This window comes from Prosopis cineraria, unplaced genomic scaffold (assembly GCF_029017545.1).
Source record: "Prosopis cineraria cultivar Desert tree isolate PC_DT_omini unplaced genomic scaffold, ASM2901754v1 PC614, whole genome shotgun sequence".
Taxonomy (NCBI): Eukaryota; Viridiplantae; Streptophyta; class Magnoliopsida; order Fabales; family Fabaceae; genus Prosopis; species Prosopis cineraria.
The window spans coordinates 18,182-37,285 of record NW_026555939.1 but is presented as its reverse complement, the minus strand read 5'-3'; the positions used below and the strand labels follow the sequence as shown (position 1 = coordinate 37,285).

Genomic DNA, 19,104 nt, shown 5'->3' with positions numbered 1-19,104 from the left:
CATTCTCCCAAATAAACAATACCTCTCATAATGACTAGACTTTCAAAAATGTCACTATTAACAAGTCAGTGCAAGAAATAATAGAGTTTATATAAAAAATGATAAAAAAATGATTTTAAAATTGATGAACAATAATTTAAAAAATAGCTTTCTCTAGTTGTAGAAATAAAAAAATGGATCTCTGATAATTTACGTGCCATAAAAAAGAAAGTGGATAAATTTTTGTTTAATAAATAATAAGATTTAAAACAGTATTATTTTCTAATATTTATAAAAATTTTGGTTGTATTATGACATTATTATTTTTCTATTATTCTAAATTTTATATTTAATTTAATAAACATTAAAAATATTAATATTTATTGTAAGCATAAATTTTGTCACCACTTATTATTTTTCTGGGTTTGTCCTCCTGCACCGTGCTCATTAAAAGTGTAAAAGAAGTTTTTTTATTTTCTTAAAGAGGACTTTATTTTTGTGAGTAACAATACTCAATAATAGTAAGTATTTTATTTTCATTTAGTGTTTTGAAGCCAAATCATTTTTTAAGTCTTTCTTACTTATTTTCTTGAATGGGACTGGTGAATATTTTATTTTCATTTGAACTTTTGAGATTGGATCTGTTTTATTTTCTAATTACACTTTCAGGAATAGTGTAGTGTTCCAAATATAAGCTTCGTATTTGCGGCCATTATCTAGCGTTTCGACTTTCAAGAATCATATTTGCTAATGATAAAGAATTAAACATAAAATGAAACAGAAAGTAACAAATGAAATGAACAAAGTGTAACAAGTTAGATACTTTCATGAAAATAAGGAACCTTTAATTCTAAGCAACTTTTTCAACTTTCAGTATAACTCTTTAACATCTAAACTAAAACATGAGAAAACATTTAGAACAAGAATTTCAAATTATTCCGTATAAAAAAATTCAAATGTAAATTAGGGAACATCCTTTTTAACAAAGTCCATGAATTCACATGTAAATTAGGGAACATCTTTTTCAACAAAGTATGAAGCCGCATGGACTTAGAGTTTTAAAATCGCATTGTTGTACATTCGCATTTATTCTTGCAAATTGGAATCCAGTCATATTTTACTTTGATACGTGATAATTCTATGAATCAAAAACTAGTTCCACAATTATTAAAAGGAACTTGCACCATCAAAGTTCAACTTGGATATTAATTATGTAATTTTTTAGTCTTAAAATTTTGTTTATGTCATGTTTTGGTAGCTCATCCAAACCCTCAACTAATCTCAAAAACTGAATAATAGAAAAAAAAAAATACCTTGTCCATTCCAACCAGCTTCTCTTTAAAAGGATCAATTTATTTCAACAAAAAAAGCATAAAATACCCCGAACACTCAGAACCCTTTCAACCCGGGTTCTCTGCCATCCCATGTAGTTTTGGTTTGGTGCGATGGAAGCCTCGCACAGATTAGGGAAGCCATTAGGCCAATCAAGCCATTAACTTGGTCGCGTTCAGGTCGTGGGATGAACGCAAGTATGAAAACTTAAACCTAACCATCCAAATTTACTTGTTTATCCTCCGATCATATCATTTCTCTTTCTAATCTCCCATTCCATACAACGATACAAGCATTTTTCATGCCTACAGCAACAGATTACCCAAATTTGGGGGGGGGGGGGGGGGGAGAATATGGACTATCCTTTTTATCATGCTGATGGTGGTGATATTATATGTGAAATGTTGGGTTTACGGAATAAGGGACTTTAACACTGCCTGAAGAAAGCCCAAGACCTTTTGGCTGACAACTACCTCAGATTACAAATCAAAAACGACATCCAAATGTAACAGAGCAACACATAGTAGTGGTAACTTGAGTAATTCATTTTTCCACGAACACCCGCGAAAATGTAATCAGGAATGCACTTAAAAATTCCACGCATATTGTCCAGAAAAATAAAAGAAAAAGTTCTACTCATGCCACCTGCGTCTCAAACTCTACCTGCTACAAATCAATATCTTCCCTGCAGAAAAATTCACAAAGAAAAGGGTCATATTTCCATCGCTTGAAATAGAGTAGACAACTTTTCCGATAGCACCAAGTACAGCGACCAAAGGAACGCCAATAACAGTTTCATAAATGTCTAATACACAAATAAATGTTAAATACCAAGCTTATCAATATTATTGGTCTTTACGAAAAGAGTTGTTCTCCTTTAGTAGGGACTCTCTGAGTGGGGAAATAATATGATCCTTGCCCGGTGTCAAAATGTAATAAACAATTCATGATCAATGCTAGTTTCTGTGGAAGTGGCTTACTTGTTCGGTGCCTGTTTGTCCAAAAGGTGCTTGGCTCCTCTGCTCTCCATATGCATTCCTTTGTTCCCCTGGCACAAATCTCTGACCTTCCCCTTGCCCTGAGAAATTTTGCCCATACCCCTGGTTTGTTCCTTGACCATACGTATTTGCTGTACCCTGATACCCAAGTCCTTGCCCATAATTTCCGCCCTGTGAAGGATCATAATTCCTATTATCCCCAGTAAAATTTCCCTGTCCAGGTGGATATCTTTGCTGAGAACCCTGTAGATTATAAGAGGGTTTATAACTCTCCATATATGATGGGCTGAAACTCTCTCCTTGCCCCTGGTAAGCACCAGCTCCACCATGCCTATTCATAGGATCTCTCCCTACTGCTTGTCCTGGTGGTCCGAAGTTAGGTTGTGGTGCATGTTGCGATGAAGCAGGACCATATGGTTGCTGTGGTGCTTGTGGTGAAGCAGGACCATATTGTTGCCGTGGTGGATATTGCTGTGAAGGAGGACCATAGCTTTGTCCTTGGGGATAACTCTGTGGTGCTGGACCAAAATTCTGCTGAGGTGATTGATTTTGTGAAGGTCCAAAGTTCCTTCCATCACCTTGCATGGGCCCCTGATAATTGTAAGGGCGATTCCCTGGTGGGTTTGACATCTGATCCCCTTGCTGATTATATCTAGGTTGATTATATCTAGGTTGGTCAGGATTTCTATTCCGGTCACGTCTTCCTTGATTCCTTGCATATTGTATTGGTGGAGGTCGAGGAATGATTGTTCCATTAATGTACTTGTCTCCTATTTATCACAGAAAACAAATTACTTTGGAAACATTTGTGCATTAAAAGACCGGCTTATTTTTCAACAAGTTTAAAACACGGCCAAATAATATGACAAGCTCAGCCAACAAAATATATTTAGCCTAAGTGAGTATATCCAGAAAAAAACCCTTACCTCCATATTCCTTGTTCACCGGATCAATATACGAATCTGGTAGCACAAAGATCACTCCAGGAAGACCTGTTAAAAAGAACCAAATCAAAATATCATTGAAATCAAAATATCATTTTCTACTTTCCTCCCCAACCCACCATAAAAGAAATAAGTATGAATACGTGACAACATTCAACACCTACCATTAAACTTTTCTGACTCTTCTTCAGTCATGACAGCCTGAAATCCTGTATAAGTAGTTGTGCTACAGGCATAAATCTTCTTTTTTGCCTCCTCCACACTAAACATTTATTTAAAACAATAAAAAAAGGAGAGAGGAAGTTTAAAAACAGTCCAAAAAAGAGATGATCCTATCACAAGATGACACCCCATGATGAAAGTATGAAACGGAATCCTGACGAATTCTTTGGAGAGTAATGAAGCATGAAATAAGAATCAAAATCACTAATTTAAACCAGTGCACTCTCAACCCAGAGCAAGGGTAACCAACAGCCAATTAATTGTGCAAATTTTAGAGAGTAAAAGACCAGTAAGAACCGCAGATGCTTCTAAACACACATTTTTGTTATTACAGCGTCAACATTAGTGCCTCCATAATAAGGAAAAGAAACCTGAAATTCATCACAAAAACACCAGAACAATTCCAGCCTAGTCAATTAGAAGTCATTTCAGACAATGAGTCAAGCACAAGCTACAAGGACTCAAGCCATCGTACACTTGGGAGACACCTTTCAGGCTACATTTATATCTGAGAGAACTTACAAACTAAAAAAAAAAAAAAAAACAGGATCAAAGTACATGTCATTAAGAAGACATTCTAACATTTTTCAAGTTTCTAGTAAACATGTGGTCAAAAATGTACTTAATTTTTGTCCAACTGAAAACCCCAAATTAAATTGTTTTGGTATAGTCATTCGGAGACATGAGAGAATATTCATTTTCCATAAAGTTATGTTACTTGTTAAGGTCATATTTACACAACCCACAGTGGTGTTAATGAAAGAGAAAAATAGAAACCTGATATTCAAACCCTTGGCACAAGTCTGCTCATAGGTCTCAACCATCTGCTGAGGGGTGGGCTTATTGTCCTTGGGGAAGTCCATGACAATAAGCCAGTGATTATAGTCACAACCTTCGAAAAGTATAGTATCGGGGCCGATCTCGTCGGAATTATTGGCGGACGGGGACCGAGCAGACAGAAGCGATATCGAAGAGGATCTGAATGCCCGGGAATGAACGAGAAGAGTCGGGGACTGCGATGGCGGTGATGCTGACGAAACGGCATGCCGAACTGGAAGGAATAGCGGAGGGGCGGAGACGGAAGAGGTTGCCGATAACGAGCGGTGGAGACCGGAGAGAGTTCTCAGGACACGCCGGAGATGAAGAGAGGAAGAAGCCATGGTTGACACAATGACGACGATGTGAGGGCTTTTGGACCCCCGAGGGTTTAAGCCTTGAGGAGCTTTCTAGAGAGGCGAGGATGAGTGAAGGGAGGTGAGAGAAAATGCCATTAAAAAAAATTTTTTTTTAACTGGGCCTTGAGTTACATCTTTTTTATTAAAAAATATAAAATATTTTTAATTAAATCTTATTTTTTAATAAAATAATTATTAATTTTTAAATTAATTTTATTTTTTATATTTATCTTTATTTAATAAAATATTTTATCTTCAAATAAATATAAATTGATTCATTTAATAAAAATAATTTTTAAAAAATTAATAATTAAATGTCTTATATTATTTAATATTTAAATTTTTAAAAATATTTTATATTTTGAAAAAAATAATTACTGGTCGGCTGAATTTAATTTACACATCTCTAATTTATCACTTAGGTTTAGTGTCATGGGGCTCGCATTTTTTGATAAATTAATTTTATAATTATTGGTTGTAGGGATCTTGAAAAACTAAAAACAAGTGAAAGTGATTGAGGAGAAGTAACGTCTTAAAAAATTTTGACAAAAAGAAATGTACGTGAACAGTTATGGAAATTAAATGTCATTGAAGTATTCAAAAAATATCCCAAACATGCTTTCATTGTTCTTAGCTTTACCTATAATAATATTGACTTGACCTTGAATTTAAGGAACAATGTAAATAATTTTCTCATTAATATTAAGACAAAAAATTAAAAAAAATTAATTAAAGATTATTAAAGAAAATTTATATCAATTAAGAATCAATAAATGTTAAAATTGCACTGCAATTCCTTAATCATTGACTGATGTCAATTTTTTATGTGACATAATCAAATTGCTCCTAAAGGTTAAAATTTAAAAACAAAAAAAGCTACCCCTTATTGTCATCGGCACTAGCTGCCAGAGCCCCTACCAACAGCGAGGTTGCTGAAGGTTGATCACTAAAACTCCAGCATTAGTGATGCTTTTAATGAAAAATAATAATTGGTAAATTAAAAGTGGCCAAAAGAAGGTTCAATCTTATAAACCTTTTGGCCACCTAAAAAGCTTCTAAACCTTATTAATTCCCCTTCCATGTGTTAATCTAAACTACTTTTATGTTAAAAGTGATTTAGATTAACAAAAAAATTTAATTAAAAGTGATTTAGATTAACAAAAAAATTTAATTATAGATACCAAAAAAAAATATTAGTAGTAATCTAAACTTCTAAACCACTTTCATGTTATAACATAATAATGTGTTATTAATTTATAAATGACACTTGTTATTTTATCAATGTTACTTGTAATTTTACATGAATAATTGTAAATTTAGAGTTTTAAAACTTCATGCATTTTATTTGTTAAAAATCCAAAAACAAAGTGATGCAAAACGGGGAAAGAGAATCTAGCAAAGAGATGAAAGCGATTAATAGAGAGAATAAAGAGAAGGAAAAACTCAAAGGAGAAGTAAGATAACAATAATTCTTATTCAATCAAATGTGCGTATAAATCAAATGAGTTAAGATGCTATTTATAGGTCTCAACCTAACTCTAAAAATAAATGCTTGAAAATCCTAGAAATTCTTAAATTAAATAAAAAGATAAAATAAATGAAAAAATAATAATAAATGTTGAAAGATAATAATAATTTAAATTAAAACAAAATATTCATAATTAATATGGGAGTAAATTATTTTTGATTTTCAAATCTACAATATTCTTGTAATATATTTACTAATCTCTTTTTACTTTCATTTCCATCACTTCCCCCCGACTCAAAAGAACTCTCCTTTAAAGAGGTATGGAGTTGGTAAGACTCGATCAAGGTGGGATCAAGCCGGTTAAACTCCTTTTTAGTAATCCAAGTAGGGTCTAAGTCTGAGAAGTCCTTCCAACAAACAAGGTAGTCGCAAACAAGACCATTGGTAGTTAATATAGTTTGCTCATCCATGATCATATCAATCTTATCCCTAGCGAGTAGAACATTTGGCAATAGAGGGATTGAAGTATTGTGAGATTGTGCACTTGCAAAACCATCACTAAACAGTAGAGGAGGCTCAAAAGTGCCTTAGTATAGGAAAAGATCCTCAATATTAAAAATTAAATTAATAGACATATCAAGAGGTAATTCAAGTAAATAAGCATTAGTACTAAGTTTCTTAAGAATGTAAAATGGCCCAAAGGCTCAGCATGCAACTTTTTGAAAAAAAAATTAGGATAATGCTCAAGGCAGATATGAGTCATGACATAGTCACCTTCATCAAAATTTTGAGTGCAACAATGAGCATCAGCTGATAATTTATATTGATCATTACTAAGTGTCAGCTTGCGCTTAATTTCACCATGTAATTCATGATGTGCTAGGGATTCTATAGGTTCAGAAGTACTGGTTGTCATAGGAAGGGGTACCAAGTCATTAGGATTTCAAAAGGGCATTTTCTTGTAGATCGATTGACTAAACTATTAAATGCAAAGTCATCTGTAGGTAAGATTAAATCACAATTCCCTGGCTTATCTCCGACTAGACTTCAAAGTAAGTTACCTAGACTATGATTGGTCACCTTAGTTTAGCCATCAATTTGAGGGTGAAAGGCAAAAGAAATTTGAATTAGGTTTCAAAGAATTTCTAAATTGTCTTACAAAAATAGCTAATAAATTTAATATCTCTATCAAAGATAATAGAAATAGGTAGCCCATACAAGCATACAACTTTTCTAAAGAAGAGCTTGGCTAAGTAGGAAGCATCAATGGTTTTATTGCAAGGTATAAAATGAGCCATCTTTGAAAACCTATCAATGACAACTAAAACAAAGTCATATTGTCGAGCAGTATGGGGTAATCTTAAGACAAAGTCCATGCTAAGATCCTTACAAGTTACATCAGGGATAGGTAAAGGAGTATACCAACCATTTTTTGTTTTCTAACCTTGGAAGCGTGACAAGTGTGACAAAATCTGAGCAATGTCACATCTAAGAGAAGGCCAATAAAATCTATCCTCAATTAAAGCAATAGTTTTATCTCTACCAAAGTGGCTAGCTAATCCTCTTGCATGGAGTTTCCAAATTGGGAAGTCTCTCATATATGTTTAAGGAATACACAACTTAGTGCCACGAAAGAGGAAACCATCAAGATAAGGAAAGATGTATGGTCATGAGAAGATCCATTACCAACTTCATGATAAATGACTTTAAAGTCAAGGCATGAGGTGTAGTCATACTTTAACCTCTTAAAGCCTACAACATTAATACTCATAGTGTGCAAAAGGTTAATCTTATGACTTAAAGCATCTACAACTTTATTCTCAATTCTTGCACGATACTTACAACAAAAGTAAGATCTTAAAGGAATTCAATCCCTTTGGCATATTTGGGGTTTAGATGGCATTAAGAGTTTGTGAACTTAAGAGCCTAATAGTCAAAATACACAACAAATTGTTTAGGGAGGAGATAGTATTTTCAATACTCAAAGGACCTAACTATGGCATAGAATTTCTTGTCATATATGGAATACTTCTACTTAGCTTCATTAAGCTTTTTACTAAAAAAGCTACAAAGTGACCATCTTGACTGAGGACACCTCCAAGAGTGTTATTAACCTAAGCTACATAAAAAAGGTTTCAGGTGAGGCTTAGTCTTGAGGCCAAGTTAAGCTACTCCTTAGCCAGAAATCACATTCCTCTCACTTCCACTATCAATGACTAGTTTGCATGACTTATCTTCACATTTCACAAAGGTGTAAAAGATACTATTCTTTTTTCAAGAGTCTTTAAGTGTAGGGATAGACAAGAGATATTACATTACCCTAAGCTGTCTTGACTCATACTTTTTCGTAATAATTTTTCATCCACATTAAAAGGGCACTCACCAGGATCTACTACTATATCAAGAATAGCCTTAGCAATCATCTCATCCTCTTACAATTCAAGAAGTAATGCATGTAGTGGGCATTTTGATGCTATATAACCCTTATAATGGCATTTGAAACATCCAATGGCTAAGCCATTAGGATAAGAACTAGAACCTAATAGATTCATTAGGTTTTCGTGTATTTCTCCTAAAACTAAAGGTTTGACCAAAACTTGACTTAAGGGAAAAACCTATAGTTCAATCAGTAAGAGGAAGGTTGCAAGTTTATCGAAACTATATGACTTTGTATGGTAGAATGCCTAATAGAAGGGTATTAAGATAAATATTCTATCTTATATGTCATTTATATCGTACCACTCAAAGTAATCATTCAGGTTAGCTAACTAATTTAAGAAAGTAGTCAAATTTAATGCACCATCAAATTCAGGAGTATCTACCTTGACTTTTTTAGTGACGTCCTCTACGCGACCACATCTAAGGACATCTCGACCATACCTAGGGATTGATTCATCATTCCTAAAATGGTCTCCTATGACTTCATTTCCATTTTAAAGATAATCCATATCTTTGAATTAGTTGGTATTAGGTCTACATGGGGATGCTATATGGTGGTTAGTACTAGTATTCATGAAATTGTGTATACCAAGATAAAGTACTCTCTGTGGATCAAGTGTAAAGATAGGTTAGTTTGATATATTACTACTATTAGAGTTTAGTAACAATCTTTCTTTAAGATTTGGATATAGGCTTGCTTTATCTTTACCTGTGTTGTGGTGGCCTAAAAGGTGAACTGCATTTAGGGTTTCTCTGATAAGAGTTCTAAGGTCATCAATCTTAGCACCATTCATAAGAGTTGACTCCCTAATTGAATGGTCCACATACTCTTTAATAGCCCTTTCAAGGTTATGAAAGTTGGTAAGGGTGCTTTCATTATTTTGGGTCATGGTAGACTTTAAGGTTGTAAGTTCTTGGTCAAACAAGTCTTGTTTATCAAAAATGTCTTAAATGGTCATGCAAAGTTAACAAGTATTATATTAATGTGCAGGGTTTAGGGTGGGTCTAATATCCTATTAGATAAAAGGTCCCCAAGTTACCTCTACTAAAGGATGAAGACTTTATTTAACAATTTTAATCCTCTAAGAACTCAAAAACTACTCAGGGATCACACTTCCTAAATAAGTAACAACTTGAATGAAGTCTTCACAGTGACCTCCAAGGGCCTAGAAACCCTTTAAGGAAATTGATAGAAACTTCAACTAACTTAGAGTAAAATTTAACCTGGGTGTAGGGTTGAACTATTTGTGAGGCGATTGCATCCTAGGTTTCTAAATATGAATAATACTGAATACTAAAGCAACAAATTAAAATAGACAATAACTAATATAAATTAAAAGAGCTCAATGATAAAGGAAATAAACTCAAAATGTTATGAAATATGACTCTCTCTTTCTCTCTCTATGCTTTTTTTCCCCTTTTTTTAGCATGGATCAAAGGAAGAATCAAATGAGTAAAGGAAAGTATGGAAAATATAAAAAATAATTAAATAAGAAAATGAAGGGAAGAAAACAAAATAATAACAAAAAGAAGGAAATATGATAGAATGCCTTGAGATGAAGGAAAATGAAGATAATCAATAATAACGAACAAAGAAATTAGGAAACAAAACAAGTAGCAAAAGAACCAAAATAAACACCTCCGTAATATCCAAAAGACCCAAAATTAAAGTTTGGGATCAAAGAACCTTACCAAGAAACTTAAGGACCCTTAAATTATAAACTTATTTCCCAAACCGTTTCTGTATGATAATTATTGGTACTAAAAAGGTAAATTAGGGTGGGTTTAGTAATAGAAGTCGAGTGAGAACCTTGGCTCTAATGCCAATTAATGTGGGAAAGAGAAGGGGGAAGAAAATATAGAAAACAGATAAAGAGATCAATAGAGAGAAGAGAAAACTCAAAGACAAAATAATAAAAATTCTTATTATATTCAATGTATATACAAATCAAATGAGTTGAAATGCTATTTATAAGCATCAACCTAATCCTAAAAGCAAATGCTTGAATATCCTAAAAATTCTAAAAGTAAATAAAAAGATAAAAAGTAATGAAAAGTAATAATAAATGTTAAAAGATAACAATAATTTAAATTAAAATAAAATATATATAATTAATATAAGAAAAAATGTCTTCGATCTTTAAATCTACAATATTTTTATAATATCTTCATTTTTTTAATTTTTTTTTTCCACCACAAAGGCATTTTATAAATATGAAACTCGAGACCCTAAGGCCATGTTTGGTATGTAGGTTTCAATTTGGAGGGATTGAGATTGGGATTGGGATTGGGATTGAGATTGGGATTGGGATTGGGAATAAAGTTTTAAAATTATGTTTGGTATGTAGGAATATTTTGAAGGAATACCTTATTTCATTTTATTTTTTACTTAAATATAAATTATAAAAAGACAAAGATACCCTTAAAAATAATAAAAACAGAAAATAAAAACCAAACGTGATCATATTCATCCCTTTGTCTCGTCATTTCTTCTTCTCACCGATGAACTTCTGCGACGGTGAACTCGAGAGATCTCCGGCTTCCATTTTCGATCGTCGAGCTCCATATTGTGAAGGGTTTCGTTCGCGCCATTCTGATTTCTCTCAGCTCCATCAACTCATATAAGCGCCTTTAAGCCGAAAATGAAGAGCCAAGGAGAGCGTGTCAGGTATGCTTTGAAGCCTTCGGACTCTGCCTTTGATTTACTTCGGACTCTGCCGTTGAGCGGGGAGATGAGCGAGGGGCCCACCTTGGAATCTGAGGTGTCGGTGAAGCTCAGGTACCAGGGCTTGAGGGAGTCGAAGTGATGGGAGACGGTGAAGGAGAAGCGAGAGGAGGAGCAGGAGCCAATCTTGCCCGTCGACTTGAGGGGTCGAATCGGAGGGAGGAGCAGGCTCTCGGGTAAGCCGCCATGTCGTTGAAGTCCAGCGATTCCTCAAAGTCTAAGGACGATACTACCATTGTCGCAGTCGATAACTCCACAAATGCCCGCACTCCCTGCAGCCAATCTTCATGCTCACTTGGTTGGTTGATGTATTTGCAGGTGAAACCTGGTCTTCCTTATTTGGATATCATAAGGTTGCTGAGGGATAATTCTCCTTTGCCAATTGCAGCTTATCAGGTTCTTCTCTGGCTCATTCTATATCTGAATAAGAAATTTTTTGATGAAAAGATTGATCGGATATTTAATTAACTTGGACTAATGCTGTAGTAAGCTGCCTAAAGGTGACTAAAATCTTCTTTTGGTCTCACTATGGTGTGCTACTGATAGTCTTTCTTTTTTGTTTTCTTGAATGGGTTGGGATAAAATGCCTGCTTGATACCTGAAAAGTGAAAACATATTTACGTTCTACTATTTATCTTGTGTGCATAGGTTTATTTATGTGAATTCATAATTTGCACTGCCTATGTTTCTAAGATTGTACTAAGTCGCTGAGTACAATAAGTAGGTCAGAATCAATGTGATTTGATGGATATTGTTGAGGTGGAATATGAGAGCACAGTTTTAAACGCAGAGTCTCAACGCTGCCATTTATCTTTCGCTGCCAATTAATTTCTGTAGTCTCGTGAAACTAAGTAAAAGGATTGAGGGGGAGCATTGTTTATTTATTTAAGAATGTAAAACTTGAAGCTGACTTTAGGATCGATTGAGAAGCACACAAGTGGTGATTGTACTATCTTCCAAGCCGTTAGACTTCCTTTTCTGATTTAGCATATTGCGTGAGGTGCAACTTTATATAGGCTTTTAGACATTTGTAATTATATATAGCTCAAAGTTGAGTATTGAAAGGGAAAAAAAACTCACTTATATTAAATATCTTTAGAAATTCAGCACTATTTATCAGGTAGTGCTGAATCTCTGGCCCTTTAATTGTGCTATGTGCTTATGGTTCCTTTTATAGTTCTTATATGGCGAGAAGGCTTAGTAGAGTAAGGAACAGAACATATATTGCCACTTTGGCTCCTCATTTTACTGTTCTCAAACTTTGATTTGGTTGGTTTGAATTCACAAGTTGTCCATCAATACCAATGCTTGAAATTGAAGTGCCTCAAAGATGTTTGGTGAAATGTCTGACCCAAGAGATGTGATATATCATTACAGTCTTTTACTGCATATATACGAGGTACTTCGTAGTTAATGCCCCATAACCCTGTCATGCTTTCCCCTCTCTCTTCGCTGTTTCGTTTCTAATTATAATAATATATCAGCACCAATTAATTCCTTTTGCCTCTGTCTCTCCCTCTCCCTCTAGTCCATTTACAAGTATATAATCCTCTGTGGGTCTTTCTCTTCTTCTCTGCCCTTCATTTCTTCCATGTTTTTGAGCTTAAACTTGGTTCAATGAGATTGATATTTTTGGTGTGTCTTTTGGTCTTGCCTAGATCTTAGGTCCAACAACACAGTATCTGCAAGGAAGAAGACATTCCTTGTCTCTGATTTGATTGAGGGCAAAAAGAAGAGCTCAAGTGAGCATGAAGATGAAAATGTCAACAGGTGTGCAACTCCAAGAGGTGCCGTTTTAGCCATTCATCTTGTAGCGTAATGACTAGAGACTCATCCCTACTGGTTCAAATCCATTACACAACAGGTAGAATAATAGACAAAGACCCATCTTCCTTGTAGCGTAATGACTAGGATCCTGTGTTAGTGCTCTAAAGATTATGTGTCCAGTATCAGTTGACTTCTTCAGAGATTTTTTGCTTCACTTCATTACTCATGCTTCAAACATGAAATATATTTTATCCTCATTTAAGATTGCATGATATAATTCAAGCATGTTTAGGGTGACAGAATTAGAACAAACTGGTACAAAAAATCTACAAAGAAGTCAATTGGGTCTGAGTCATATTCACTATATACTCAGAGACCAAAAGGGAATTTTAGTCGACCAAAGTGGACAGTACAGTATGATCTTCATATTTGTTTCAGGAAGTTGTATTACTTTGCTTATATATCAATGTAAATTCTGGAAGAAACTAGCGTGTATTACATTCTTCTTCTAGAGTTGAAAAGACCCCGTAAAAGAAAAATGTGATGGAATATATTTCATAAATATTCACAACAGTTTAAAATCACGATACTCCATATGGTTTAAAATCACAGGATTTTTCATAACAGGATTTCTGCAAATAAACATACAAGATGGAAGCTCGCATTCACTTATATGGTTTAAAATCACAGGAGACACTGAAGAAGAGAAAATATTAAGCAGACTTTTATGGAAAAGAGAAGCGAACTGTGGTTGGAAATGCAGGAAATAAGGAGTGAACCTTCAATTGCTCGGCGAGGCATTCTGTTATAGGAAATGAAGCCTTCAGCAGGTTCATCAACTATCCGTGTCATAGTCATCACAGCCGAAGATGAAGCATTCTCAGTGCATTTCCCTTTCTATTTCAAGAGGGGCACTTGGGGGCGAACAGAAACATCCAAAAAAATCCATCAAGAAGCAAGCTTGTGTTCTGTGGCTAAATTAAATGAGGTGTATGTATATATATAATATAGCATTTAGATTTATTTATGAAGTCTGTAGCTATATGGCTCCAATCTAGTGGTTATATCTCTGATTCTGTGGAATTTGCAAGTGTTATATCACAAGTTTTTGTAAATTTTGCAAGTGGTTATAACAGCCATGGATCTTTAAATGTAAGTCTGAACTTGAAGCTATAGTTTCTTTATTTTCCAAGTTTTATGCTGCATCAGTCTCTTCGTCCACCTCATAATTAACATTCAAAAATGAAAATTTCAGTATTGTTATAAAATAAAATCAAATTTTGCAATATTTTGATCAAAACTTCCCCCCTAATTGATAGAATTCCTGATCAAATTCTTTCATTTGATGGCATTTTCATATGGGCAAGGAACCAAGTTGCAACTTTATGATCAAATTAAGCTAGTGTATATATACTTGTATATATACTACTATTATATAAACTTCCAATAGATGCTCTATAAAACATGAAACAAAGGATGTCATTTATCATATCATAATTAATAAGGTCAAGGAAGCAAGATACTCTATATCTTACTTTGAAACAAAATATAGTCAATGGTGCTACTCATATATCCAAGCACCCAAGTAAGATATGCCATATCTTACACAAAAAATTAGACATCTAAACATGACATTACATATAAAGGATCCTCTTGCAACTTTACTAAGGATCACCAAAAAATCGAGATACACCAAAATATCAAGTGACACTAATACTAGCTTATGCTATTATTTCGCGAATCACATCAGCTTTATCCTCTTCAGGCATGGAATAAAAGCCAATTAGCATATTCTCATCACCAATAATCTTCACATATGCCTTGAGACGTTCTTGGTGGGAAAGTCCTTCAACCTTCTTCAACTCAACAAGGAGAGACGACCTCATGCCATCAATACGTTTCTCACGTTCAACTCTATCAAGGTGCATGCCAAAACGCTCAGATGACTCCTTCAACCCATCAGCTAGTGTTTGAACAATCATTTTCATGCCTTCAAGCATGGAAGGTTGAGCTTCAGTGCTGTTTCGCTTCCTCTTTTTCGCTCCGGAAGTTGCATCAGAAGGGGACAGCTCAGTTGGAGAGTTCTCTTGTGGTGAAGTATTGGCATGTGATCCATCCATTTGAGAATCAGTTGGAATGTGCTCAGTAGGAGTATCTTCTACGGGTGAAGTAAACCCATGTTGATCATGAAACTCTTCAACGATATCTTCATACGTTTGAGCATCCTTTCCATTTGCCCTATCCTTCCCAAAGATATTAGATAGCTCATCATAATGGGGGAAAGTCTTGTTTCTCCATTTAGCAGCTTTCTTGTTTACCTGCGACAGAAAAAAACAAATAAACTGCAGAAAGAAACAGCAGAAACTAACAGCCAAAAAACCAGAAAAAATAAATAAATAGCAGAAGTTGAAACAGCAAAAACTGACAGCAAAAAAAACTAGAAAGAACAAATAAGCAGCAGAAACTAACAGCCAAAAAACCAGAAAAAACAAATAAACAGCAGAAATTGAAACAGCAGAAACTGACAGCAAAAAAAACCAGAAAGAACAAATAAGCAGCAGAAAGAAATAGCAGAAACTAACAGCCAAAAAACCAGAAAAAACAAATAAACAGCAGAAATTGAAACAGCAGAAACTGACAGCAAAAAAAACCAGAAAGAACAAATAAGCAGCAGAAAGAAACAGCAGAAACTAACAGCCAAAAAACCAGAAAAAACAAATAAACAGCAGAAATTGAAACAGCAAAAACTGACAGCAAAAAAAACCAGAAAGAACAAATAAGCAGCAGAAAGAAACAGCAGAAACTAACAGCCAAAAAACCAGAAAAAACAAATAAACAGCAGAAATTGAAACAGCAAAAACTGACAGCAAAAAAAACCAGAAATACCAAATAAGCAGCAGAAAGAAACAGCAGAAACTAACAACCAAAAAACCAGAAAAAATAAATAAACAGCAAAAATTGAAACAGCAAATACTGACAGCAAAAAAAACCAGAAAGAACAAATAAGCAGCAGAAAGAAACAGCAGAAACTAACAGCCAAAAAACCAGAAAAAATAAATAAACAGCAAAAATTGAAACAGCAGAAACTGACAGCAAAAAAAACCAGAAAGAACAAATAAGCAGCAGAAAGAAACAGCAGAAACTAACAGCCAAAAAACCAGAAAAAACAAATTTACCTTCACATATTCATCCCAAACAGTCTTGGGAGCTGTCACACATTTCTTTTCAGGGTCCCAACCAAAACCAGATAAATTAAGAAGGTCAGAAACCACACCATAGTTAATTTTTAACTTCTTAACTCTTGACTGAATATGGGGATGGGCTTTAATACCACTTCCAGGTATCAAACCATCAAGCATGTCCTTCAAAGTGTTTAAGACACGTGGCCTTAAACCATTGTCAGATACAAGTTCTCCCTTATCATGTAGCACCATCATGGATTGAATTAATAATTCATCCTCTTCGGGTGTCCACATGTGCTTGTCTGATTTTCCAGACCTACTTGACATGTTTGTTCAGCTAGAAGAAGAAAATGTTAGAACTTGAGAAGAGGTTAAATAACAATAAGACAATATGACAATATATTATTATTAAGGACATAACAATAATACATGTTCTATCATACCATACACCACACTCAAAGAAACAAAGAAAATTAACATATTCAAATAAACAATAATGTTTAAATGAAATAACTAATTCATCTAGATATCCTATTAGAAGAAAAAGTGGTGAACATTTCATTAGCAAGAGTATCCCTAAAGGTAGCCCATTCATCAGAAGCATCCATGTTTTGAATTGGGGTGTTTTCCATCCCGTCCATATCAACACCCATTTCTGGAACTTCATTTTCAAGTGGATCTACACCTTCTTGACGAATTAAGTTGTGTAGGAGGCAACAAGCAATTATAACTCGGTTATGTGTTCGAATGGGATAAAAAGATGCGCTTCTTAGTATAGCCCACCTTAATTTCAAAATACCAAAACACCGCTCAATTACATTTCGTGCAGAAGAGTGTCTCATATTAAAGCACTCTTGTGCACTTCTAGGATGTCGCCCTTCTCTCCATTCACTTAAGTGGTATCTTTGCCCTCTATACGGTGCAAGAAATCCCTTACAGTTGGTGTACCCAGCATCAACCAAGTAATAGTGACCTTGTGGAACCCTCAAGCCATTCCTTCTACTTATGGCATCACGAAGAACCCGTCCATCTGCTGCGGACCCTTCCCACCCAGGCAAAACATATATAAAGAAACCATCTTGTGAGCAAACACCCAACACATTTGTAGTTATCTCTCCTTTCCTATTCCGGTATCTTGCCTTGTCAAGAGAAGGAACTCTTAACTTGATGTGAGTTCCATCCAAGGCGCCTAAACAATTCTATAAAATAGAAAAGTAAAAAAAAGTTAATACAAATTGTTCACACAACTTTCAAAAATAATGATAAATACATAACATATATATTTACCTTAAACCACTTCCACCTTTCGTCGCTAGAGTCATCAGCCACTGGCTCTGGTTTCTTCAACAACATATCTCCAAGTCTCATCATACTAGTAAGTACTGAGTTGAAATGCCTACTAATAGTTTCTCCCGATCTACCAAAGTTATGTTGTATTACTCTATTCTTCACACTGAACCCACAGTTGAATTTATGCCTAAGTAAATGAAGAGAATGCCTATTGATTTCTTGACGTATAGACTAAAGAAAATGAGATTGAGGTTTCCTGAACCCACAGTAGGTATGTACGCAATATCTGCCTCTCATATACATTTTGTATTATTTCTTATGCAATCGGTTCTGTTTTCTTGACAGATGTAATAGGATTCTTGAAAGGGTTTGGCTCTTACAATTTCAAAAAATTTTAAAGATTATGCAGATAAAAACCTACAAACAATCATTTGTGAAGGAGAGGACGGAGCAACAGTACCTGAAGGAAAAGGAAAAGCCAAATACAAAGAAGATGGAAGAAGAATATCGACGAAGGGGGAGGACGGAGCAACAGTACCTAAAGGAAAAGGAAAAGCCAAATACAAAGAAGATGGAAGAAGAATATCGACGAAGGGGGAGGACGGAGCAACAGTACCTGAAGGAAAAGGAAAAGCCAAATACAAAGAAGATGGAAGAAGAATATCGACGAAGGGGAGGACGGAGCAACAGTACCTGAAGGAAAAGGAAAAGCCAAATACAAAGAAGATGGAAGAAGAATATCGACGAAGGGGGAGGACGGAGCAACAGTACCTGAAGGCGCGATGAAGGAGATGGCAACAGGGCAGATCGATGGACGATGGATGAGTCTCTTGCGGCGCCGATGGAGATGCGTTCGACTTGAGGTTTGCAATGCTGATGACTTTTATCAGGGCAAAACTCAACAGGGGCACTATTGTCAAAAAATATTATAACCATAGATAATATTGTCATAAATATTTATAAACCAGGTTTAATTTTTCAGTACCAGGTAGGAGATGGGTTTGTGTAATCCCACCTAAGTAGGTTTCAGCAAACCCAAATAAGAGTCAATGCTTTATATCAAACACATTAAATTGGGCCTTATTCAATGCCAATGCCAAACCCAACCCTTCAATGCTGCATACCAAACATGGCCTAAGAGCTTTGAATAATGCATTGGACCTTTCGGTCAAAAAAAATCATGCATTGGACTTGGTGATATTGAAAAATGATTAGCAATGTTCGAGCTTGTTGGGAATCCATGTCACTAGATGGGGCTCCTGAGTTGCAATTAACAGCAGAATAAGTCTGCCATACCAAATCACTGGGAAGAAATAAGAGGATTTAGACATTAAATACCTTCTTGTTGTTTGTCTTTTTTAGCATTTATACAGAAAACTTGTTGTCGTACATTCTTGTTTTAATGAAGTAACCTTATTTTGATGGACAAATAAGCATTAACACAACAACATTGATTTGCCATCCCAAAATATCCGTACATGCTGCTATGTTTCTTTATAATATACTTTGGACACCCAATAAAAATAAAAACTCATTATCTAATTATAACGCTTAAATTAGCCACCGCACCCAAATTCCCAAAA

The 19,104-nt window shown here is 34.8% G+C and overlaps 3 protein-coding genes across 5 annotated transcripts; all 3 read right to left on the bottom strand.

Annotated features, from left to right (window-relative positions):
• Positions 1 to 1,745: 1,745 nt before the first annotated feature.
• LOC129297801 (multiple organellar RNA editing factor 1, mitochondrial-like) lies at positions 1,746 to 4,719 on the bottom strand. The gene is made up of 5 exons (XM_054936146.1): positions 4,253 to 4,719; positions 3,418 to 3,515; positions 3,236 to 3,301; positions 2,292 to 3,079; positions 1,746 to 1,996 (listed from the first exon to the last, which is right to left on the bottom strand). The coding sequence occupies exons 1-5, from the start codon at positions 4,633 to 4,635 to the stop codon at positions 1,985 to 1,987; spliced, it is 1,347 nt and encodes a 448-aa protein (XP_054792121.1). The 5' UTR covers positions 4,636 to 4,719; the 3' UTR covers positions 1,746 to 1,984.
• Positions 4,720 to 14,507: 9,788 nt separating this feature from the next.
• Positions 14,508 to 19,072, bottom strand: LOC129297803 (uncharacterized protein At2g29880-like). Of its 3 annotated transcripts, none has more exons than XM_054936151.1 (3): positions 18,293 to 19,072; positions 16,226 to 16,568; positions 14,508 to 15,367 (listed from the first exon to the last, which is right to left on the bottom strand). In XM_054936151.1, exons 2-3 carry the CDS (start codon positions 16,556 to 16,558, stop codon positions 14,771 to 14,773), a joined length of 930 nt encoding a protein of 309 aa, XP_054792126.1. In that variant the 5' UTR covers positions 16,559 to 16,568; positions 18,293 to 19,072; the 3' UTR covers positions 14,508 to 14,770. The 3 variants fall into 3 exon arrangements, with proteins under 3 accessions (XP_054792126.1, XP_054792124.1, XP_054792125.1); XM_054936149.1 differs by lacking the exon at positions 18,293 to 19,072 and adding an exon at positions 17,519 to 18,174 and having other exon boundaries at positions 16,226 to 17,430; XM_054936150.1 differs by lacking the exon at positions 18,293 to 19,072 and adding an exon at positions 17,519 to 18,174.
• Positions 16,750 to 17,599, bottom strand: LOC129297800 (protein ALP1-like). Its single transcript, XM_054936145.1, has 2 exons — positions 17,519 to 17,599; positions 16,750 to 17,430 (listed from the first exon to the last, which is right to left on the bottom strand). The coding sequence occupies exons 1-2, from the start codon at positions 17,597 to 17,599 to the stop codon at positions 16,750 to 16,752; spliced, it is 762 nt and encodes a 253-aa protein (XP_054792120.1).
• Positions 19,073 to 19,104: the final 32 nt, after the last annotated feature.